General features: G+C 31.5%; 1 protein-coding gene across 3 annotated transcripts in view; it reads right to left on the reverse strand.

Annotated features, from left to right (window-relative positions):
* SENP6 (SUMO specific peptidase 6) overlaps nucleotides 1–25,824 on the reverse strand; it is a 126,796-nt gene that overhangs the window by 35,344 nt on the left and 65,628 nt on the right. For 2 of the 3 annotated variants that reach the window (XM_074310473.1, XM_074310475.1), the window contains 4 exons: nucleotides 21,454–21,474; nucleotides 9,981–10,051; nucleotides 7,072–7,217; nucleotides 4,361–4,742 (listed from right to left, as the gene is read on the reverse strand). In XM_074310473.1, the coding sequence (XP_074166574.1) occupies nucleotides 4,361–4,742; nucleotides 7,072–7,217; nucleotides 9,981–10,051; nucleotides 21,454–21,474 (620 nt within the window). The remainder of the gene's footprint in view (nucleotides 1–4,360; nucleotides 4,743–7,071; nucleotides 7,218–9,980; nucleotides 10,052–21,453; nucleotides 21,475–25,824) is intronic. The other variant, XM_074310474.1, reaches the window with a different exon arrangement.

Genomic DNA, 25,824 nt, shown 5'->3' on the forward strand with positions numbered 1-25,824 from the left:
GAGAAGTAATGAAATCAAGAATACTAATAAAGTGGTTACCCTAGACAAAGAAGAGCACTTTGGTCAGAAATCAGGAAAAAAGACCGAAGAACAGAGGATGGTGATCTTAAAAAGAGAAGTCAATAAATCACTCAATCAACAAACATTTATAATATCTATTTTGTATGAGATTTTAGGGATATGAAAATTGAAGATAGCACCCAACATACTGTCTAATACATGTTCAACAAGCAATAAATAGAGGATATTACAAAATATGAGGGAAGAGGGGAGAGGGGAGAAGGGACAAAGGTGGGATACTAACAACAAAGAAATAAGAAAATTTTCTTGAAGGGGGTGGCACTTGAGTTGAGACATGATGGGAGTTAGGGATTCTAAGACAGAGGTAAGAAAAGGAAGTATTCCAGGAATGGGGGAGCTTGAACAAAGCACGTAATAGTAAATGATATATTTTGTGTATACATGAAACAAAAAGGCTATTTGGAGTGGATATTCTGCATCAACACTGCGAAGTGATTTAAATGCCAAACAAAGGAACCACAGAAATTTTCTGAGCAGGACAGTGACATGGTCAGACCTGCATTTTAGGAATATCAATTCAGCAATTCTAGGGATGTTGGAGTAGAGGGAGAGATATGAAGAGAGTTAAAGTAGGTGACTACTGAAATAGTTCAGGGGAGAGGTGATGAAGGTTTAAACAAGTTTGCTACAGTATAAATTTTAAAATAATAACACTGGATGGGATGGAACTGATAAAACCTAGTAACTGAAACAGATATGAGATAAGATCAGATGATAATTGAGATTTCAAAACTAGATTACTGGAATAAATATTGGTAACAAATAAATGGAAGTTAGGCAGAAAAGGGAATTTAAAAAGAAAAAAAGTTCTTTTTTGCATATGTAGATTTTGAGATAGCTTTGGGACATTTAGGCGAAGACATCAGAACAGAGCTTAGGAGAGAAAAGGGTCTGATGTAGATCTGTGAATGAATTGCAGAGGTAATAGTGGAAACCCATAGAAGCTGATGAAATGAGTATAATTAGTGAAAAGAAAAGAGTAAGGACAGAGTCCTGAGATATACACATACATAAGAGGAAGGACACAGTTGACTACCTAGCAAAGGAGAACAAAAATTATGATTAGACAGAGAAAAAGAGAAACAGGAAAAAAGAATGTCACAAAAATCCAGGGAAAGTAAGGTAAGGTAATAGTTATTGTGCATATGACTGAAACGCCAGTATTTGTCCCAAAAGTCATCAAAGTGAAGATATATCAAAGAACTTATAAAAAGGGGAGAAAATTACCACCTACAGTGCTTAGTACTGATGCACATAAGGTTCCCTGACAAAGATAATGTACTAAAGCCTGTAAGGAAGTAAATAAAATAAAGACTAAAGTCAATGGATTTAGCAATAACAAGATCATTGTGACCTTACATAGATTTTAGCTGAAAGTGAAATAGAAGCAAAATGCAAAAATAGTTGCTACATTTTTCTCCTCAATTTTCTCAGTCAAGTAGGAAGTAAAGTTAACTGTTGAAAAAACAGGGGGTGGTCTCTAGAGCACATGTAGTTTAAAAAGCCTAGAGATCTGAAACAGCAGCTAGAGTTTGAAATAGTTAATATAGGCACAATAAAAAGATCATTTTGCCTCTAAACCTCTAGATTTAATATCCCTACCTATCAGGAGCCCTTGATGGCATCACAGCACAAAAATTGAAAAGATAGCATAAATTTCCATAATTTTTACCCCAAATACCAGGAGGCAAGGAGATGTGTGTGGGTGTAGGTGTCCCTTTCTCCATGGAACTAAACTAAACTGACAGAGAACAGCAGCATCATAGTTTCATTATAAACATTACAATGTTTAAAATACACACACACACATATGAAACATATGTATTATTTAGATTTTTTTGGGGGGAGAGGGGAACTGGGGCAATTGGGGTTAAGTGACTTGTCCAGGGCCACACAGCTAGGAAGTGTTAAATGTCTTGAGATCAGATTTGAACTCAGATTCTCCTGACTTCAGGGCTGGTGCTCTATCCACTGAGCCACCTAGCTACCCCTAAACACACTATATTATAATATTTACAGACTTTCAATATAGACAAAGCAAAAATTGAAAGAATACACCAACCTCTCCTCCTGAAAAAAAAAAAAAAAACTTCAAAATGAAAACTCTCAGGAGTATCACAGTTAAAAATCTAAAACTTTCAGGTCAAAGAAATACTGTAAGCAGGCAGCGGTGGGGAAGAAAGATCTCAAGTGCTGAAGAGTCAATCAGAATTATGATTTAGCGGTCATTTCTATAAAACTGCAGATAACTTGGAATGTGATATTCCAAAAGGAAAAGGACATAGATTTACAAATACAACTCAGTACAATGCAACAGGGAAATGGACCTTTAATTAATTTATATGTTTTTTTGGTTAGGCAACTGGGGTTAAGTGATTTGCCCAGGGTCACACAGATAATGTTAAGTATCTGAGGCCTGATTTTGAACTCAGGTCTTCTTGCCTCCAGGGCCAGAACTCTATCCACTGTGCTCCACTCCTTTAATTTAAGAGGATTCTAAACATTTCTCAAATGATGAAAAAACTAGAGCCACATAGAAGCTGAGAAACAAAAATGTAAACATGAATCAAAAATAATAACTGACTAAAACAGGATAAGCTGCTTTCATTCTACTACAGAGAGATGATAGAGCTCAGAGGAAATTAGAGAACATTATCTCATAATCAGACTGCATAAACAGATTTTATACAAATAAGGAAAGAAATTTCATTCAACAGGAAAATGAGGAGGGAGAAAAAAGCAAGGGGAAATGAGCGATTATGGATTAAGGAAGGAATCAGTCCTAAGCAAAACAAAACTATAATACTACATATTTATAGGTCATTTTGAAGTGGCAAAGAATGGGAATGAGGGAGTACTCATATTAAGGAGTAACTAAAAAAAAATTCGTGACCTACAAATGTGATAGGAGTTTTATTGTTTTGTAAGAAATGATGAAGATGACTTTGGGAAGACTTGTATTAACCGAGACAAAAGTGAAATGAATAGAATCAGAAAACAGCTTATAAAGTATCAGGTCATTATCAGCATAATGACCAATCATAATTCCACAGTACTAATGATGAAATATGCTACACCTACTTCATGGTAGAGAATTCTATTGATTTCTATATATGACATGACCAATATGGAAATGTATTTTATTTGCCCATACATATATGTAACAGTGTTTGTATTTGTTAATTCTTGCGTGGAAGTTGGTGTGGAATAAAAGGGCAGATATTGGCTGATAGGAGGGGGAAAAAAATCAAAAATAAAGAAATGACAAAAAGCCCAATTGCCTCGGGAGGGAGAAAGGGAGAGAACAGAGGGTAAGAAGGGAAGAAAGGAAGAGAGAGAGAGAGAGAGAGAGAGAGAGAGAGAGAGAGAGAGAGAGAGAGAGAGAGAGAGAGAGAGAGAGAAGGAAAGAGAGAGAAAGAGTGAGAGAGATGACAAAAAGGACTTTCAGAAAAACTTAGAAGGATCTGAATGAATTGTGAATTGTTGATACCTCTATTCAAAACAACTGGGATTTATTAAAATAGTGACAAAAATGTCCAGAGATTTTCACCTAAAAGATTAAACTCTAGGGATAGTTTCCCAAGAGCCTAATAACAAAAAGAGGAAAATTGCATATGGAAAATATTCCTAACTTATATGGCAGGAAAAAGCCTACAAATTAAGAAATGATTGAACAAATTATGCTATTTGAATATGGTAGAATATTGTTTCTTTAAGAAATATGGGTAGATTCATATGAATTTTTTCTGAGTATAGTAAGCAAAAAAAGAAAAACAAACACAATGGTTACAACAATGTAAATGGAGAACAATAAAGTAATTGAAACTGGGTTATAGAAGGAAGTCTACAGTAGATAACCTGCAGAAGGTAGAAGACTAGTGGGCAGAACATGGCAGTGTAATATCATATTCTGTCAATATATTTTTTCAGCTGAACTCTAATTTTACTTGTTTCTCTCTTTTAGCTTGTGTTTAAAAGGGATGGATCTCTAGGAGAGAGAAAGGGGATACACTGGGGAAAATCAGTTATTTAAAAACAAAATATATCAGAATGATTTGTTAAGGAAAACAGCTAACTTTCTTTGCAATTATTCTAATCAAACAAGTAGCCTTTTATCACTTGACATATCTTCCTTTACTTAAATTGGAAAAGGACAAAAATCCTCAAAAAAATAAAATAAAATAAAATAAAAAATAAATTCAGGGAATATCTAAGAAATTATTTTTTCTTTAGAAAGGGGTTTAAAATAAAAAGAGATACAAAATAAAAACATACTTACTTGGATCATTTAGATCAGATGGTTTTGTACTCCGTTTTCTTAAGCTTGCAATATGAGATATTTTTGCACCAGGTAAAAGGATTTTTCCATTTGACTGTAGAAAATTCTGTCCAACATAATCATGACTCACAATTATATCAACTGGAACCTTCCCCAAAGTATTGCCATAAAATTTTTTGGCATTTAGTCCAGTGTTTTGAGACTTTTGTCCTCCTGAATTATGATGAATGGGTGTTCGTGATAAAGGTACTGCTGCTTCATTTAATGCTTGCCTACAATTTCTTTGTAAATCCTTAGAAAAAGTAATCCCGCAATTTTGGCATTTGGTTGGATTTTTTCTTTCTTTCCCGCATTGTGGACAATATTCACTTTGTGCAGAAACCTAAAATTCCCAATGGAATGGGAAGGGAAAAAAAAAAAAGATGTCTCCATCAATAGCAAAATATTGAAAACATCTCAAAAATAATGTCCCATTTATTATCAGACTACCAACTAAAAATGTTTTAAATAGAAAATAGAAATGGAAGTCATAGTGCAAAGATTATCTATTGAAATGAAGATCACTGAGAGAAATAGATAACTTAGGAAGACTTAGATATTCAAGTCTCATCTTTAACAATATTGCTTGTATGACTCCAGAAAAGTAATTTAGTCTCTTAGTGCCTCAGGGCACAACCAAGTACTGAGCTGTATTGGTAGAAGAATTTCTTTAATCAAGCTTCCCTAACTCAATAAAATTAAAGGTCTAATTGGGGGGGGGAGGGGGTAGGATGAAAGAGGTTGGAGACTGTGCCATATATATATATATATATATATATATATATATATATATATATATATATATATATATATATATATATATATATATATATATATATATATATATATTTGCTGAAACTTCTTTTATATTCCTTTTAACAATTAAGATCACAAAGAAAATCCATTATACTATAAAATAATTATTAATTAATTTTTTTAAGGCCATGAAGTCCCTGAAACCTAACCACAGATCTCTTGGTTTCCAAAGACACTAACTTAAGTGGTCCTCATCTGGTTCAGTACTAAATATGTATGTGTATGGAGAAGTATGGTAGGTTCATAGACCCCCTCAATGGGCTTCAGATTCTTAGAAACTGAGTGATTTAACTAAATTCACACAATTGAGCCAGCAGCAAAGACAGGGTCATTGAGGCAGGGTGCTTTTCCTCAGCATATAGCTATTAGGAAAACCTTTATTTTCCCAGTTTGTACAAATACAACAAAATCAGTCTAATTATTCTTAATTAAATCAGTACTTATAGATTAAATAGGATAAATCTAGTGAGATTGACCACTTCAATCTTTCACTCCAAGGAACATGATTTGTAATAGTAAATGAAAACACTCTATTAAGGAAATCATTACTTTTACATAAACAGAAGAGGAATCTCAGAACTGTCCTATTGTGTTGGGGCAAAGGTAAATGACCCATATTCACAGAAATATGGTAGTTGGGTAGCACTGACAAGTCTCTATACCAAAATAATTAAATGATCTTACTAACTTACAAGCTAGTAAATGGCTGGAGTAAAACCTAAGAATTCAAATATAAAGCTGATCTTAAATACATAGAATGAACATTCTCAGTATAGACATATAAATATCTTGGTATAATGTAAATAGCAGACCACTCTTGGAGTTTAGTTGAACTGTTATCTTTTTACAAATCAGGAAGAAATTTCATAATATGTTGAATATGAAGATACCATTAATAGTACACTCTCATAATTTAGTATATCTACACTTTCATCATATATCGAAAAATGTAAGGTAGTCAGGGTATTATATGGGTTTAGGACATACGTTTTGAAAAGGTTAATCTTGATTTAATGATGACCTAAATCTCAAAATTTTTTAAACTAGCAATCATTAAAATGGAGTCAAAAGAACATGTTACCAAAATAATTTTGTATCAAAACTGTATGAAGACTAATTATCTGATCAAAAAATATAATTAACATGTACTACTTTCTGTTAAACTTCAATAATGTACTCTCTCATTATTAAATACAGAACAGAATATTAACTGCAGAAATAAGTACAACTTAATTCAAACACTAATATCTCAAATATAACTTAAGGGAAAATGAGAGCAATAATCTTCAAGTTAGCAAAGAGTTGTAAAGAGACTGGTGATTCAAAATAAATAGCAACTAACATGGGAGATTCATCTTAATTTGGGGCAAATGTAGGTCTATGATTTCAGGAGAATGTCTATGCTGTGTATAAACTCTTATATAGTCTTGAACAAGTTAAAATGCGATATTGAGAAGTTAAGCAGCTTACCATAATCACATAGCTAATATGTACCAGAGGCAGAACTTGAACTCAGATCTTGATTCAAAGACCAGTCCTATATCCATTTTACAATATCATCTCTTAAGAGCACTTAAACAAAATGTGCTGCTAATAAAGGGAAATGAAGCTTTCCCTTGGGAATTAAAAATTATCTAAAACAAATCAAATTCTATGAAAGTAGATGGGGAAGTGGACAAGGCATGGAAAGGAACAGGAAAATGGAAAGTTATTAGCACCCTCTCTCAAAACCTTAACCAGTCATGTGATTCTAAATTGAATATTTCAAATACGCAAATATACAATATCTATATCCACATAAAATGCTAAAAATAATAATAATAAATTGCAATAACTGCTTAATTTCTCTAACCCACCTCTAAATGGGTTAAATTTTTTTTTGAAGCAAGAGACAGTTGGAAATCAGACTGGTATGAATTGCAGTGACGTTTTGGTTGTACTTTCCTCTTGATTTCAGACTCTGATTCTGATTCAGACTCTTCTGTTTTCTCTGTTATGCTTTCTAAAGGAATATAAAAAGAAAGAACAAAAATGTATTTCTACACTTCATCAAGTGGTAATTCATAGATTAAAAGTACCTTAATTTCTCAAAAAAAAAAAAAATCTCTCAATGTAGGTTAAATATGAATTAGTCCAGTGTTAACATGAATGTCAGAAGATGACATTTCAAGTGATTAAATTGAACACCTGTCCTTCATTTGGTTCCATGTATTTACATTATGCTCTTCTCTTACCAGACTCTCTCTCTTCACTTAGCCAGTATAGTTCTCCCACTACTCACTTTGCTCATCTATTGCTGAAGGTATATGGCAAAGTATCATTCTGCATTCCAGTCTCCACCTCCAACTTAGAGTTTAGTTCCCATCTTTGGAGCTCTAAGTTTCTAAAGTAACCACAAGCAATGATGGACTGAAAGTTAGGTACAATAAATTCCCACTGCTTGAGGTTCTTTGAGTTGATAATTTTGTATGGCCTGGGAATAGTATTACAAATATTCAAATTGCCTTCAACAGAAAACATTCCCCTGTTCTAAATACTAAGCATTCATCCTATGTTGCCTAGATTCAGACTTCTCTGCTATGTAACTTTACAAGTATTTCAATCTCTTATACAACTTGACTGCTATCATACAAACTATTATTCTTCAAGATGTGTGAATCAATGATTCTAACCACCAATTCCCTCCTATTTCCTCATTCAAAATGCTCTTCTCTAGATAATGCTTCTCTGTATGAGGTGTCCTTCCTTTCAGGCCCTTATAGCAGAGGTAAACTGTCCTATCAAGTTCCTGAGGACATCACTGTACAAAAAATTTATAATTTATTTTGAGAACTTGGGTTGAATTATATTCAACATATTAATATTTTAGAACTGTTTCCATGTAAAATACATTAAACTAAAAACTTTGGTATCCCAAAGATTAAAATGGCAATCCTATACAACTTTATTATTTTTAAAAGGAAAAAAGCTTGAGTTTAGAAAATGCTAAAGAAAAAAAGAAAAAAACTCGTTTCCCCCCACAAAATGGCGATTCTAAAAGCTAGTCTAGACCTACTCTTCCAGAAATGAAGTATCACCAGTCCCTTTTTTCTTCACTTTTCAGTAAATATTTCTCTTTAAGTCAGAATACAAGAACTCATCATGCATGGTAGGGACACAACTTAGATTCTCAAAGACTATCCCAGGACAACAAAATTTGTAATAGTTCCCAGAGCCAATTTATTGAAGTTCAGAGAAGTTGTTATTACCAGGAACCTGATGAAAAATTTTAGAAATGGCAACTCATGAAATCATGTACTAAATTAATGAGGCATTAAAATCTTCATTAATGAAGGCAGATACATGATGATGGATCTTTTTAGATAACTTAACTATGTGTAAATAATAATAGTAATAAGTAATAATGCACTTTACAAATATTATCTCATTTGATCCTTATCAAAAGTCTGAGAAGTAGGTACTGTTACCCTAATTCTATAGTTTGGAAAAAACTGAGATAAACTTGCCCAAGGTCACAGAGCTAAGTGTCTGAACTCAGGTCTTCCTAACCTTAGGCAGAAGATTCATTCCACTGTGCCATATAGCTGCCTCTACATAAAGTTAAAACAACAACAATAACCACCATCACAAAAAATAAATACAAAAAAAAAAACACAAACAAAAAAAAGAAAACAGCAATTCAAATCTAAACATTCATTTGCATTTGATTTCGCACAAATTATTAAGCAATTGTGCAGCAGATGTGATCTCTTGAAGACAGTAGTCTGAATCCCTAATTTTTAAGATAAAAATATCAAAGTCTTAATCCTCCAAAATTATGGTAAACTTTGCTAATGCTTTATTGCTTTAAACCCCTCCAAAAAAACCCCGATAAGCTGATTTTTAAAAACGCTAAATTTGCTTTTTACAAGTAACTGGGAAAAAATAAAATATTAAATAAGAAAAAAATTTTTAAACGTACCAAAAAACCATCCAAAACCACCAAACTTGCCCAATTATAATAATGCAGACCATTTATTAGTTTTCATTACAGCAACAATCCAACACAAAAATAAAAATCTGGCTTGAAAAGGCTACCACTTTTAGTCTACCATTTGAAATGAAAGATTATTCATAAACGATTGGTATAATATCTATTATCTAACTCTGAAATGCTGCACATTATGCACCTCACTAAAATATAATTAACAAACTAAGCAACATTATATTTCAATAGCTGTATCCATTTTCTGGGTAGAAAGCTATAATCTATGCTAACAAAAATAATTTAATTTTTCAGTAAAAAGATTTCTGAGCCACAATCTTGTCTGTATAAGTTGTCTTTGATGTAAAAAAAATTCAGTTAAAGAAAAAAACAAAAACAAAACCAAAAACAATGCCTTAAGAGTTAATCGTGGAGAAGCTAGGTGGCGCAGTAGATGGAGCACCAGCCCGTAAGTCAGGAGGACCTCAGTTCAAATCTAGTCTCAGATACTTAATACTTCCTAACTGTGTGATCCTGAGCAAGTCACTTAACTCCAATTGCCTCAAAAAAAAAAAAAAAATAATAATAATAATAATAATAATAAAAGTTCATCATAAAGGAAGATAATCTAAGCTTATTAGACTATGCTCTATTATCAGCATACTTCTACAAAGTGTCAAATTAAGACTTTCATGTGGTTGAGTCTCCAACTAACATCTTTTACATATAACAGCCTAAATGTATAAGATCCTATTTTAGTCTCTAGAGAAAAGGGAAAAAAAAAAAAAAAAAAATACTTACCTATACCTTGGGGCCGTGGCAACCTAATATGGTCAATTTCTATTTTTTGAACATGAGGGGGGTATTCTTTCCTGGAAAAGAATAGATTGTATTTTTCTTTTTAGGTAGTAGCTCCCCACCCCACCCCCTGCCCAGGAAACAAAAAGGAAAAGAAGGAAGAAGCAGGGAAGAGGGAAGGAAAAACAAAGGAGAAGGAAGAAGACAAGAGGGAGGGAAGGAGGGAAGAAGAGAGGAGAGGAGGGAAGGAGGAAGAATTAAAGAATTTTTTTGAAAGAGAAAGTACTCATTGCTTTTTTTTTTCCCTAGATATGAGTTAAAACTATATGAATGGAGTAAGTCTGCTTTTTTTTTTTTTAAACCTGAAAATCCAAGTGATTTTTTCCCCAAGTGGCTGCTTTGCAATAATTCTCCACCCTCTCCCCATCATATTACTAAATGTTGGAAAGCATACAGAGATTGGGTTTGATTCTTTTCAGTTATATTTGTAGAAATGAAATTGTTCTTATTAGAATGTGTAGGAAAGGGGCAGGCAAGTGGTGCAGTGGATAGAGCACCAAGCCCTGTAGTCAGGAGGACCCGAGTTCAAATTTGACCTCAGACATTTACAGAGTAGCTGTGTGACCTTGGGCAAATCACTTAACCCCAATGCCTCTCCAAAAAAGAAGGTATGGGATGAACTTTTAACACCTATTTTCTATTTAAAGCCTAAATTAGTTGGACTATCAAACCTAATGGGCATGTAGTATGCAAAATTATTTTAAAAAAAATAGGATAAACTGGCATAAATAAAAGTCAACAAAGTCGATCAAGTCCAAACTAAAATAATTTTTATGTGCCAACTGAGATGTTTGTGATTAAACTATAGCATGTAAGAATTCTCTATAACAGGGATTATATAACAGTAGATTGTAGGTGAATGAAAACGGATTCCAAGTGTTAAAACCATTGTTCCTATTTATTTTTTTTTAAAAAGTTTAGATTTAAGTATCCCTTTGACCAATTAAGAATCATATAAAAATTTTTTTCTATACATCTCACTACATTTTAATGACTTACTATGCATGCCATTATATTATGCTACTGAAAAAAGTTTCATCCCAGCTTCTTAAATTGTGGTTTGCAACCCCATATAGGATCTCATAATTAAATGTGGGAGTCATGAAGTGATTTATTATCTGTAAATGTTTCATTTGCATATCTATTTCATATATCTGTAGTCATGTAAAAACTACTTGTGCAAAAAGGGTCTTGAGTGGGAAAAGTTAAAGCTCTGCTTTACATTACCAATATCAATCTAATTTTATTATCAACCTTTCCATTTAGGCAGGATCAGAATTTGCCATAAGAATAAAAGTTAAATTTACTTTAACATATTTAACATGTATTGGTTTACCTGCCATCTGAGGAAGGAGATGGGGGAAGGAGGGGAAAGGCTGGAACAGAAGGTTTTGCAAGGGTCAATGCTGAAAAATAACCTATGCAAATATTTTGTAAATAAATAAATATATACATATATATGAATAAAAGTTAAAAGCAAAGTGGGGCTTCAGTGGATATGTCAGGTACAGAATAATTGTATTAAAGGAAATATACAAAGCATAAGTGTCAATTTAAGAAACTTTAAAATGGAAATTTTCTTGCATATGTTTATATTTTAATGGCAGGACACTAAATTATGACTACTTTATATTTAATAACCAATAAAATTTTAGAATAAGCAGTACTAAATGTACCAGATAAACATAAAGATAATTTAATTTAACATAAAATCTACTTAAAACAGCTTAGTAATCTTTAATGAATAATAAAAATTCTAACTATTTGCACTCAGTAAAAATAGTGTTTTACAAATCAGACAAAATTATAGGCATGATGCCATTCTTTGTCAAAATTATAGAAGGAAATCACTAACAAAGACTTGATTTACTATTTGCCTATTTAAAAGAAATGTGACAAAACTAAATTTTGCCTTGTTATTTGAAAAGAAAAGGCAGGGGAAAGAAAATTCAATTTTTAAACTGTAAGTTAGAAATTAATTTCAGGATATGTAAATTAGAGAGGGAGAGATGGGAAGGGAGGTGTCAATTGAACTTATCAAGTAATTTCCTTGTTTTTTATCTTCTAGTATATTAAAGCTATTAAATGAGAAATATTTTGAGAAATTACAGGAGAAAATACCAAAACAGATTGGATCCTTTTTTTGTCCCCACAGGAGTTGCTAAAATAACCACATCTTATTTATTATGCATACAATGCAATAGGGATATTGTATACCTTCCTACATCCCCCATGTTTTCCTTTTCTTTACCTACAAAGGTTTGATTAAATTAAGCAAATATTTATCAAGGGGATACCATGTACCAGACACTGTAAGAGTTATTAAATATGATTAAAGGGGTTAATATGGTATTTTAAAATACAGTTTAAAGGTGGACCAGAATCTTCCTAACCCCAATGATTCTTTTTAATCATCTTTATAGTCAACGTTTGAACATTTGCTACTTTGATGATAGAGCCACTTGTACTGCCATGTCCTCCTTTTAACTGCTTGCCTAGTTTTCATTAAACCATAAGATACTAACACAGATTATGAGAAGCAAACATTTTGATTTTATCTAACCAACTGATTGAATTTTACCACCCCAAATTGGACTATAACAACAAAGAGCAAATTTTTTTTTAAAGGGGGGACCAGGCCAGGTTTTTTTTTTTAAATGGTGAAAGGTTAATCCCACTCTTCTAATTCCACAACTACATTATTGTCACTAAATCTGAAAGCACACTGTTCACTCTTAACTCATTAAAAAAAATATATATTTTTTTAAAAAGATCTACTAATAACACAAAGTTGATACTTTTTCAGGAATATGAAAGATGTTAGGGAAAAAACAAAAACAAAAACCAATAACAAAAAACCCCCAAGACATTTAAAATCTGGAGACTCAGGTGCTAATCCTTGGTCTGCTATTAAACTACATATGTGACCTCTTAGCTTCAGCTTCATTATTCTTTTAAAAGTTCTCAAATTCTATGGCTCAAAAAACATCTAGTTTGAGAAAGACAATTGGAAAAAAAAAATCTTCAATCTCTCTCTACAAATTCCTTTACTGGTACAATTGGAAAGAGCATTAGATTTGAACTTCATTTTTTTCTTTTTGCTTCAAATTATAGTATTTTGTAATTTATTTTTTTTTTGCTTCAAATTATAACTCTGTCATTTACCAAAGTAACTGGCAAATCCATTAACCTTTCTGCAAAATGAAGAGTTTCAACTCAGAGTCCTCCAGATTTGTTTCTAGCTCTATGATCTTATGGTCTCTCCCCCCCCCCCTTTAAAAACAAACACACACACACATCACTCATCTTTTCCCAAAACCGTAGACCCTTTTCTGAACTTCCCTATTTCCATCAAATCCATCACAATCCTTACAGTTGCCTGGGTTCTCAATCTTAAATCTTACTAACATTTCAAATTCATCACCCTAATTCACCACATATAATCAACCAACTGCCCTATTCTTTTTTCAAATAACCACTATCTTGAATCAGGCCCTCATCACCTCCTGAAAGGTTATTACAATAGCCTCTTTCGCCCTGATTTACATTTACATGTTTCCCTTTTTAACTGATTTACCACAGCTGTGCTCGCTCTAACTCACTCTCTCTCTCTCTCTCTCTCTCTCTCTCTCTCTCTCTCTCTCTCTCTCTCTCTCTCTCTCTCTCTCTCTCTCTCTCTCACACACACACACACACACACATACGCAGATCATGTTCATCTCCTACTCAAACTGCAGTAATTTCCTATTATCTACTTTTATTATACATGACTTGCATATAAAGAATTTAACTTCAATTTGAAACGAACTGAGTAGATAATTAAGCACTTATAAAGATTAGAAGAAAATATAAATACTCAAGAGCTACTTCTTTTGGATTTTTTCCCCCAATAATTAGATTTTTCATACCATCTGTATCTGAGACTTACAAGTTATATCTTATGATGACTGATGGATATAGGTAGATGTCATAAGACAAAACAAAGAGTTTTTTGGTTTTGTTTTTTTCTTGCTTGTTTTTGGAATAAATAATACTGATTTTCCTTACTAGTGTTATCAAAAGCCACAGCAAATTTTTTAAAAGTTATACTGACAGTTTTTTGATAGCTACAAAAGCAAGCAGGGTAAGAGAGCTTATAGATTTACAGCTTTAAAAAAATGCTTCACAAAACTTATTGAATACCCCTGTCCTGTACTAGCATCCATTAATATAGTATAAATTTGGATTGTCAAGTCCAAATGAAGAATACTGAATAACCCTTGGTAAGTTGCAGTTATATTAAGGAGAAAACACCTTCCTCATGGAAGAATAAAATATTAAGGCATTTGTTTCTCCTACTAGATTTCCACTATGTGAAAAATGATTACATTAATTGTTTGGCTAACAATGACAACATGAACATAAATGGTATGGTAACACTAATGTAGTAGTGAACTTTCATATGTGTGTAGAATACTAATTTTTTTTTTCCTTAAAGATTTTATTATTTAACTTCTAGTATCTTTTGAAGGAAATACTGTAAAACTTCAATATATTACAAGTCTCAATTCTCAAAAGAAGAAAAAAGTTTAAAGGTTAGAAGACCCTTGTTTTACTCCCAACTCTACTACTACCTGTGCCACGCTAGGCAAGTCAATCTTTTTGTGTTTTGCTTTCTTCATGTCTAAAAAGGGAAAGTTAGATTAGATGAGCTCTAAAATCCTTTTCAGTTTTCTTGAATATATGTATCTTTAATTAGCAATCTATGTTAAGGTGCAGAATCTGGAGGTTTAGTTTGGGAAGTACAATCAATATATTCAAACCTAATCTCCCAAATTCTACTCCTGCATCACCAACAAGTTGTCATATATCTCTTCTTGGGTGTTCAATAGGCATTATAGACTCAGCATATCCAGTACAAGACTCAATGTTGTCTTCCCAAAACCCATGAACTTCTAATAAGGACATCACATTTTTCTAGTCATCCATGATTGCTACCTTTAGAACCATCTTCAATTCGCCCCTCTCCTTTACCTTCTCACAATCAATTGGCTGCTGTCATATTGAGTCTGCTTCTATAATATTGTTCACATTTGTCACCTTCCGGCTTTCATCACCTTTCACTTAAGCTATTGCAACATTACCGATCTGGAGAGTGGACTCTGAGTCTCTCTTTCCTCTTGAAGCAAACCTCCACACAGCTGCCAAAACATCAACATAAAGCACAGATCTAATCAAAGTTACTTCCTTCTCAAGAAACTTCAATGATTCCTTACTGCCTCTCACATAAAACACAAAGTTCTCAGTTTGCCATTTAAAACCTAACTGTAGGCTTAACCCTTACTATTACACATTTCAGATAACCTGACCTATAAACTGTTCTCCAATTAATAACTCCACTTCTTACCTCTATATCTTTATCCCCTATACCTGGAATGTACTCCTCTTCATTAACTTCTTTAAAGGGTCAAGACTAATCTCTGATGAGTTATTATTTAAGTCCCATTGATTCTATCTTCCTTAAAAATACACATATGACATTCTTGCCATTCTCCAATGGAAGGTCTTAGAGGACAAAGATTGTTTTCCATTTGAACTTTGTAACCAGAGTAACTTCCCTACATTGGTCAGTTAACAAATGCTAGTTGGATTTGATAAAGAAAGATTAAGACTTTTGTACATTTCTATTGCTCTGATAGTACTGTAGGAATCTAAAGCTTCCTGGCATAGAACCTTTCCAAATGTTTCTTCTTCATATATGTGTGCGTGTGTGTGTGTATATGGCCCCCAAAATTGGGGCACATATTCACAGCTGTTCAATTTTTAAAAAGCAATTTACTAAAAACAATTATAAAAATTATCTTAACTATTTAAGTAACCTGAATGAGATATGGCCTTTGGGGCCCAGGGTCAATCTATATACACAAAATTTTTATATTTTATTTAAGTATGGTTACTTTTGATATTTCCTTCCATGTACAATATGCTCTCAATAAAACAAAGAAATTAATGTGAGTATCCTGTTATTTTACTGAAAAAATGCCCACCCCCAAATAAGCAGATGGTTGATTCTATTCAGTCACTAAGTCCATTCACATCATTTCTTAGATTTGTTTCTTACTTTCAATTCCTATTCACAACCAAAATGTAGGCCTTTAATTCTCACACTTGAAGACTACATGAAATTTTGAACCAGTTTAATTTCCACCTCCTCACCACCAATTTACATTGCACAAGACCACTAGGTTGCACAAAAATTGTAGATGGCTACTCCCCTCTACAACTTGTTTTCAATCTCACCTAATATTTTCCTTTTCAAATTCTATTCAAGCCTAATCTCATTTTTCAACACACAGGTTGTCTTTCCCATTTGCATTCTGATTTTGCCATTCAACCTATCTGAAAAGACATTACTTCTTGTGAGTTTCACAGGGAGGGCAGAGGATGCTATCAACTTTATATCATTGGACAGGAAGTTAGCTGTAGTCCCCACAAGAAGTTCTGAAAACTAATAGATGTATCCTTGAGTATATCAAATTTGGAGTGGTCAACATAAACAGCTTGTGACCTTTAAGTTTTATCCCTAAATGTACAAAGGTTGACTGTCTAATTAGGGCAATGCTATTTTGTTTTTGAGTCAGTCAAAGCACACAACTCACTTAACCTAACTGGCTTCAGCCCAAATTGCAAACAATGTTTTATAACATATCAAACCAGCTACCCTCATTTACAACCCTGCCATGGTGCTCTCTAGACCAAGGAATCTTCTAAGACCATGCTCAGAAGATCTACTAACCTCTGTAACTATTGCTACATGGTGATATTGTCCTGAATAATGAGCTAGGCAACACCATATTGTTATCTATTGTCACCAAGTTCCCCATGTTTTATATTCCACTTGATTACTCACCCTGTCATATTTTCCTACATATCCTATAGCCTAACACCCTCTATCCCACTTTCTACCTTTTCCTCTAGAAAGAGTAACCAAATCAGTATGATCTCAGGTTGATAATTCAGTATCAACTAACTCCCTTATATCTCTACTCAATATCCCTGACCTCCTAAACCAAAACTCCTTTTCCTGAGCAAAAATTCCTTATAACTAATTGTCTATTCATACTAAAATGTATTATCTTTTTGCAAGAAGTGTCTGTCTTGATTTTCTATTTATATCCCTATCCCTTAGCATAGTGCTTGGCACATAGTTAATAAAAACTTTTCATTCATTCATTCTCTTTGCCTATCTGAAATTTACCACAAATCAAATCATTCCTCCTCATGCAATGAATATTCTTAATTCTGACATTAGAAAAATAATATTATATCATTCTTTTGGAACTTTTATTATCTACATTATTAATGTTGTTTCTGGTACCAATTTATAAACATTCATATATGAATGACCCACACATAATAAATAGTAGGCTACAGGAAGCTGAAGTTCCTATCCTGTCCCTGGAATAATTACATTTTTTTTTGTTTCATGATTCACAACTCTGGGAATAAGTGATCCTATGAAATATCTTCTCTTATAACATAGATAAGGTATCATCTTTTGAGCAGATCTGGAAAAATCTTTCATGGGAAAAAAAGTGTAAAGATGGTGGTGGTATATTTTCTCCAGAAATAAAACTGCACCATTTCTCATTTAAAAACCATTAGAAATGATCGTTGACTATTGATTAGTTCTGCAGGCATTTTAAAATACATTATGGATTAAACAGACTTTTGTGGGCTACATGTGCTTCTTATCACTATTTTTACTGGTACATACAAAGGTGTTCCAAAATTCTTTTGGAACACTCCATTTTGATTTTAAATACAAACTTTTGGAACATAGTTTGAGTGCCTGTACATGTTTCTTGTCAATTAGATTATAAACCACCGTGAAGATAGTTCTTTAGCAACTTCATATCCAATATAAAACCCCACATATTACTGATGTTAAACAGGTACTTATTGATCACTTATCTCAAGGGGCTTAAAAAATTTTCCCCCAGGGGACAGCTAGTTGGTGTAGTGGATAGAGCACCAGCCCTGAAGTCAGGAGGGCCTCAGTTCAAATCTGGCCTCAGACACTGAACACTTCCTGGCTGTGTGATCCTGGGTTAAGTCACTTAACCCCCAATTGCCTCAGGAAAAAAAAAAATTCCCCCATATACAACCTCAATTCATTTTCAGTTTTGGAGTAAATATTATAGATGCCACATTGTTAGGCAATGTTGTTCTCTAAATTTTTTTTTTTTTTAAAGTACAGAAATCACTTCATTTGTTTAAAAAAAAAAAAAGAGTTCAGGTTAAACTAGAAGTTTAACAAATTGCATTAAAAGTTGTTATTTTTATATAAGACTAGGAATAAATGAGGGATCAATCTTTTCCACCTATCTATATAAATTCATTAACAATAAGTTATTATAATATTTTTAAATTCTTTCAGTCTAATTTCTTTTTCACCTATTGCCTCATTCTGTTAAGGTACCTTCAAATGAGGTGAAGACTGGGCTCAACCCTCTTAAAAAATTGTAATTCTTTGAACAGGCAACCAAAATCTAATGGTCAAAAAACAAAATTCAATAATCATTATTTAAGATTCAGCAACTATAAAAGATCCTTCATTCTAAAAGAAAAGAAAAAAAAAAACAAAAAAACCAAGTGGTTCTAATACCAAATCAGTTAAAATATTCTTGATTTCTAGGCCCATCTAATTCTTTAGATCTGAAATTGGGTTTATCAATACAGTTGAGTCTAAAAACTCCTTAGTCAATTTAACAAGTAGATACATATAGATATCTATATCTATTTATCTATCTATCTATCTAATATAAACTAACAGACATAGCAAATTTATAATATAAGCTAACAGGCATAGGATTCTTTTAAGCAATGTCTCTAAACTTTTAAAAACCATGGACCATTCCCCATTAGTAAAAAATTTTGAGCACTGAGTCTATGTATGTCTATTTATTTACAAATTATATACATGAGCTACTATACTACATATATACTACAAAGAGGATGAGCTGAAGAGGAAATAATTCTTGAATACAAAGTCAATGAGTGGCCATAGGAGCTTACTGACTGGAAGAGAATGAAGAGGTCAGACCTCATAAATTATGGAAATTACACTATCAGTTATGTGAAGTATAGACTAGTGCTGAATATAGACTTGAAGTTGGAAGAACAATTAGGAAGCTATAATTCAGTATAAGTAATAAAGGTCTGACTTAAGGTGGAAATTGCTTGTATAGAGAGGAGAAAGGTGCAAGAGGTATTGTAAAGGCAAAAATAGTAAGATAAGTCCTCTGAATTGCTATAAAAGGAAAGTAGGAAAAGAGAAAGTTGACATTAAGTTGTGAATCTTGTTAGAAGGATAATGGTACTCCCTCTAAAATAAAAGGCAAATTTGGGAAGAAGGACAGAATTTGGGGAAGGTGGGGCAGAGAAGATCAAGGTGGTAAGATCTACACCAACTCATTCTCTCACCTCAGAGTAAAAAGTGAGTATCTACTACTATCTACTCAGTAAATGGTCCAGTCACTCTCAAAAGGGAGGGAAGTATGGTGTTTCCACCATGGCAGGAGAGAGCCAAATGAAGTTGTATTGGAAGATAAGGGTACAGTATAGCTGTTAAGGATACAAGTCACAGGATTGGCTTCTGCAGGAAGGGTAATATGGGACCTATTTTCCCATTCTCTTATTGGTTCACACGTTACCTTTCCTAGGATAACTCTGGACATAACTCTAGAGAAAAAAACTTTCCTCTCTCTCATACACCCACACCCTCTTTGCCAACTCCAGAATTTTAGTCAAAAATTATATTTTGTAAAAGATTCTGAAACAAATCATATTTCATCTAAATGTGCTATTTTTTGTTTTTAACAAATGGAGAAAAATCTAACAAATTTATCCCTTTGCAGTACTTCAATTTTAAAATAGTGATTAAGTTGTTCTGTCACTGAATTAAAGATTTGGAGATTTTACTTATTAACCAAATGAATTCAAATGTTTGGGAAAATGGCTTGAAATAAAGAGCTTTCATTATTCTCCAAACACCAATAAAAAAGTGATTGTAAAGAATACTATTAAAGTCCAGAGGAATTCTGGTATTACATACAAAGATGTAAAAGAAATGACAAATAAGCATCATGTTCTATAATAAAATCACTAAATTGCTGATTTATGTTCAATTTAGGAATTTCACTTTTTCTGGGATAAACCTGAACAAAACACTTCAGAAATTTTATTTCAAAATAATAGTGTGAAAAGAACCAAAAATTTAGCAATAGTTAAACCTGCATAATTTTAACCCAAGAGATGTTCATGTACCAGTAAAAATATAACATTATATATGCCAATATTTAAGTTTAATGAGCCCAAAATTTCATCAGATATAAACTAATATTAGCTACAATGAAATAAAATATATATAAGTGATAAGTATAGTGAATTTAAACAATTGTTTCTTAAAAGAATGATTTGTTTTATTGTCTAAGATTAGAAAAGAAAAATATACCAAAATCTCAAAAAAGAATTATGATACATATTTGGCAAAATTTCCCAGAAAATATTTGGCAAAAAGTTATATTTTAAAAATAAGCACATTTTTAAATATTTAAGAACTAGAATTAAAGTCATTTGAATTACAGATGTTTCAACATTGTTATATTTTAAGCTGCAGTTTCTTTTGATGGTCTTATTCTATACTTCCCCTTTTATAGAAACTTAATAATCAGGATATGTCTACATATATACCTTTTGAGTGATTCAGCATCATTCATTTAATGATAAAGTTTTGAAAAATCTAACTGCTATTTTAGCTTTACTTCCTTTTAAAACAAAATAAAAACTTATAAAACTTAAAATGTTTAGTTAATGAAATATTGTAAAGCAATAAGCATTCTTACCAACTTAGTTCATCCACATTCAATATTTCATTTTATGAATTACATTACTTTTCTTTATGGCTTTCAAAAATAACTTTCTCATATTATGTATGAAGGAATATTATGTTATGTAACAATGACTCTAGTCATTGAACTTTGCTCTTTTAGGTGGATGCCAAGTATGAATATAGAATGTATTTTCAGGAATAATGTTAACTTGATTTTTTTCCCCCTTACATTCTGAAGTCAGTTAATGTTACCAATGAATACCAGTAGAATACTCTAGACTTATGCTATACTGACTTAATACTGAAAAATTATAATACCGTCATAAATATAATGATTGCACATGAAAATGTGTCTCCATGCATTATACTGAAATACCACTACACAAAACTGAAGTGCTGTTTATACTATTTCATTTTAATAAGTAATGTGTAGGTTATAATGCTGGTTCTTGACTTAGATAATTTTTTCAGAACCAGATGATAATCAATTTGTTTATATATTATTGCTATTCCCATGTTCTAATTCATCAATATTAAGCTTACCTTTCTTTTTGATCCAGATTGCTTAAAACATGAAAAAGAAAAAGATGTAAGAGGTAAAACCTCACTTGTTGGTATATCATTGTAGTGTTTGTCATCATAATCAATAATGCAAAAATTACCATCTGGTCATTAAAAAAAATAAAAGATACTACATATTTGTTATATGCCAAGTTTAAAATAATGTCAATGTTCACATAATATTAAATCCAAAGTGATGAATTTAAAGTAACAAGCAATTTAAATCTATTAATGTTAAGTTTAAATAATCTTACTTGGTCTATATTATTAGAAGAAAGAACTACAATGATATGAAAAATATTTGTTTAACCTTCAAATCTTAAATCATTTATATGCTATTTTAGAAGAATTTTGGAGTTTTTGTGGTAGCTTTTGCTCAGTAGAAAAACTGTCCTTTATTGTTGAATCAAAAGTAGGCTTTGATCTTAAAATCATACAAAATGAATGATGAAAATTTGTTTGCCCAGGTACAAAAATATTTCTAGAATAAAATTAAACCAAGAAATGCCTCAAAATCTGAATCATGTGTGTATGTATGCATGCAGGTATATGTATATAATTTGTGCTGCACATATATACTGCATTATTCTTTCTATTAGGAAAGACTTCCTATAATTGACTTTTCAAAAGTTCCTTCAAAGATAAAAAAAAGCTTTTTAAAACCTACAACTTGTTGGCATTAGTTTCTATAGTCATTCAAAATAATCATTCATATACAGAGAATAAAAATAAGAGAGAAGGAAAGGGATTTGGTGATTTCTCTTTTATATGGTTAACTCTTAAAAGGAACATTGTAGAACATATAGAAAAACAATGATGGATGTTTGTTTCTAAGGGGAAAACAATTAATTTTCATTAAATTAACCTAAATCTGACTTCTTTTAGCTTTTAGAATGCAAAACATGGGCCAAGAATAATATTAGCAAATAGCATTTCATATATATGTAATTTTTTTTTTTTTTACTGGAACTGTGATTTTATCATTGTAGGGAGCTACCAATAAGGAACTTCCTCTACTCTTAAGTTGCCTAGGAAATGAATGAATGAAGCATTTATTAAACTTATTGGATGCAAAGCACCATGCTAAGTGCTGGGATACAAATGGAAAAGGGAACTGAGAGGTTAAGTGACTATGCCATATCACAAAGCCAGTATCTGTCAAGAGAAAAACTTGAAATCAGTTCTCCCCATATCCAAGACCAACTCTCTAACCTTTTTACATATATAAATGTTCTTAGTTTCTACAAATGGGAAGTTGAAAACAAATAGTAGAAATATAGGCCATTACTATTATGTTCCTGTACTCCTTTATATGGGAGGAAATATGTAATAGTATTCCTGTTTCTCCCAAGGAAATAAACCAAAGGATACAGGAAGGAAAGCACCCAAAATGGTGCATGCATTTATTTTTGTTTTCTTTAACTTCTTGCTATAGAAAACAAAGGCTTTTTAAGCCATGGTGACAGAACAGTAATTTAAAAAAAAAAAAAAAAAAAAAAAAAAAGTTACCTTAAGGTTACTGTCCTCAAGGAGCTTGCATACTAAATAGTGAGAAGAAAACCAAGCACGAACTATTACTAAAATCAGATTTTCTAAGGATATTTTTAGTGTTAGCATGTTTTAAAAAATAAAAAATTTAAACACACTAAGAAATTTAATAGATCCTATACTTTTGTTCAATCTGAATCAAAACAAAAAGAATTAAGATCCTAGTGGATATTATTTCATTCTTAGCAATACTATTAAGAAATATTGCCTGTAACAAAATAATACCACTACATTTTCTCTCCTCATCCAACATTTAGTTATATGCCATTTCTTTCTTTTGCATCACCTGAAATCAGTATTGAAAAATTAGCAATAAACCTAACAATTTAAATTAATTTCAAAAATACATTTTCCATGCTACTACTCCTACTTTTACTCCCAAGCATCATAAAAAGTATAGACTTATGTATATGTTTTCTGAACCATTTTGAAGATAAATTAAATTAGTACTAAAAGAAAAAATTTAAGAAGGGAATTTGAATTTTTAAAATGTTAATAAAAATTTTATCTAAATTGCCTTTTTTTCCATGTTTATTCTCAATCATTTAAAAATAAACAAGTGCTTTCATATGTACTTAAAATGAATAGCATATTGTTGGCACTTTTTTGAATGAATAGAAAATATACAGAAGAAATTATATCTTAAAAGTCTATCTATCATCTGCCCCAAAGGGACATGAAAAAAAAGGGGGAAAATATAGTTAAAAGAAGGATGTTATAACATCTTCTTTAAATGATACTTTCAAGTGATTTAGTTAGGGAAAGCAATCCCTTGAACAAAGTTAAGACTAAGTGCTTGCTATTCCTACACTAGATATTATGCAACAGGGGTTCATTTGTGCCAGTTATCAAGAGTCCTGGCACAAAACCTTATGATAACGGAAAAGTCTCTGCAGAGACTGCCCTGCAACCTTAAGTTCAATATTTTTAGTTAACATAATTGCCAAAGTAGTTATCTGAAATGTGTATTGTGGTGGAAATAAATTCTAAATCCAAAAAAATGATGCCTTGAATCTGTCAGTGCTAATTTCCTTTTTAAAAAAGTTTTTTAATGTGATTTCTTTTTGAAATACTTTCAAATATGTATTTGAAATTATCAATTATTTTTCATACAGTTTAGTTCAATTTAGTTAGCATGTGTTATAATATTTTGCTACTAATATACATAACTGTATATAAAAAAGGAATACTTAGAAGCAAAGATGGAAGTATTAGCAACTAGATCTGGATGTCCCTTAAATGAATTACTGCATAATATAAAAAGGTATCATTCAGACCTTCACTGAAGGGTAATTCTAACACAAATTGCATTTTTAAAATTCTAGTCATTCTAACTCAAGTGTGTGAGGAGGGCAGATGGGAGATGGAAAGGAAGTAATGGGAGTGGACTAAAGAGTTGTTAAGATACATTGGCAGAGATAATTATCAAATTTATTAAATTACAGAAGGGTTCCAATCTGCCTTGGTACTCCATTGACAAAATCACAGATCCTTGATGTAATTATTGAGGCAATTATTAAAATAAGTTTTTATGTTTCCCTCTAAAAAGTAACATAATAAAACTATTCTAAGTGGCACATTTCTTTATATATATATATATATATATATATATATATATATATATATATATATATATATATATATATATATATATATATATATATATATATATATATATATATATATAAAATTACAATTTAGTACATATAATACACAAAGTGGGTACTATCCAGTGTAAACTGGAGAGAAAAAAGAAATGATTTGATTTAAGCCATCCTTTTCAGAAATGATTTAAAGGATGGATTCCAAAAGCCAGACAGTTGTAAGGTGACCTTTCTTTTGTTAAAGTCAAGCTAATTTCAATAATGATCATGAGAAAGCATGGTTCTAGGACTCAAAAATATTAATTTTTAATAATGTTTTTAAAGACATTATACAAGTATTTCTGAAAGATTATCAGCCAAGAATATCAAAGTTCACCTAAGATTTAATGAAGATTGTAACCCATAATAAACCGACTTTTCTGAAATTCCATAAAATGAAATAAAATTATCTAGCTAAAATTTTAGAATATAGCAGAAGATATGAAGCATTTCTGATTAAATTGGAAAAGGGAACACCCTACATCTCTAAATAGATGCTTTTGAAAACTTTTAATGATCAACACAAAACATTCCTTTCTATCTTAATTTCAGTTTCCAAGGTTCAAGCTGTGTTTTCAAGATTAATGAAAATAGCAAAATTGATCTAGCATAATTGTTAAAAGGCAGAATAATTTACCTAACCAAAAATATGTTAGACTGTGATATTATCTTATTACATGTTCAAAATGAATACACAAATATTCTTAAACATAAGGGACACAGGATTCATATTTTAGTTACATTCACTAGGGATAAAAAGAATCTCCCTTAAAATAGTAAATACTTTTGATTAAAGAAAATTGTCAGTCATAAAAAAGAGAAAATGATCTTGTTACAGTCTCTATTTTCATAAAATCTTTGTAGAATATTGCATTATGATTTAATAGATAAGAATTACATCATCTACATATATAAGGTAGGGCATTGTCAGTAGTTATTTTACATTCTCATCATAATGTGGAAATCCTAAAGCTAAAATTATTTTTGAATATTAAAAATGTCACAGAAATTTTATCTGACATTTTATGTAGTAAAAGAAAAATCAAATATTTCTGCCTTCCAATTGTAAGATTGATTTCAACATTTACTTTATAGGATTTTTTAATAGGAAAATTATAAAAAATGTGCTCAGAAAAAATGTGTATAAAAAACAAACACTAAA

The sequence above is a fragment of the Sminthopsis crassicaudata genome, chromosome 4, assembly GCF_048593235.1.
Source record: "Sminthopsis crassicaudata isolate SCR6 chromosome 4, ASM4859323v1, whole genome shotgun sequence".
NCBI classification, from domain to species: Eukaryota; Metazoa; Chordata; class Mammalia; order Dasyuromorphia; family Dasyuridae; genus Sminthopsis; species Sminthopsis crassicaudata.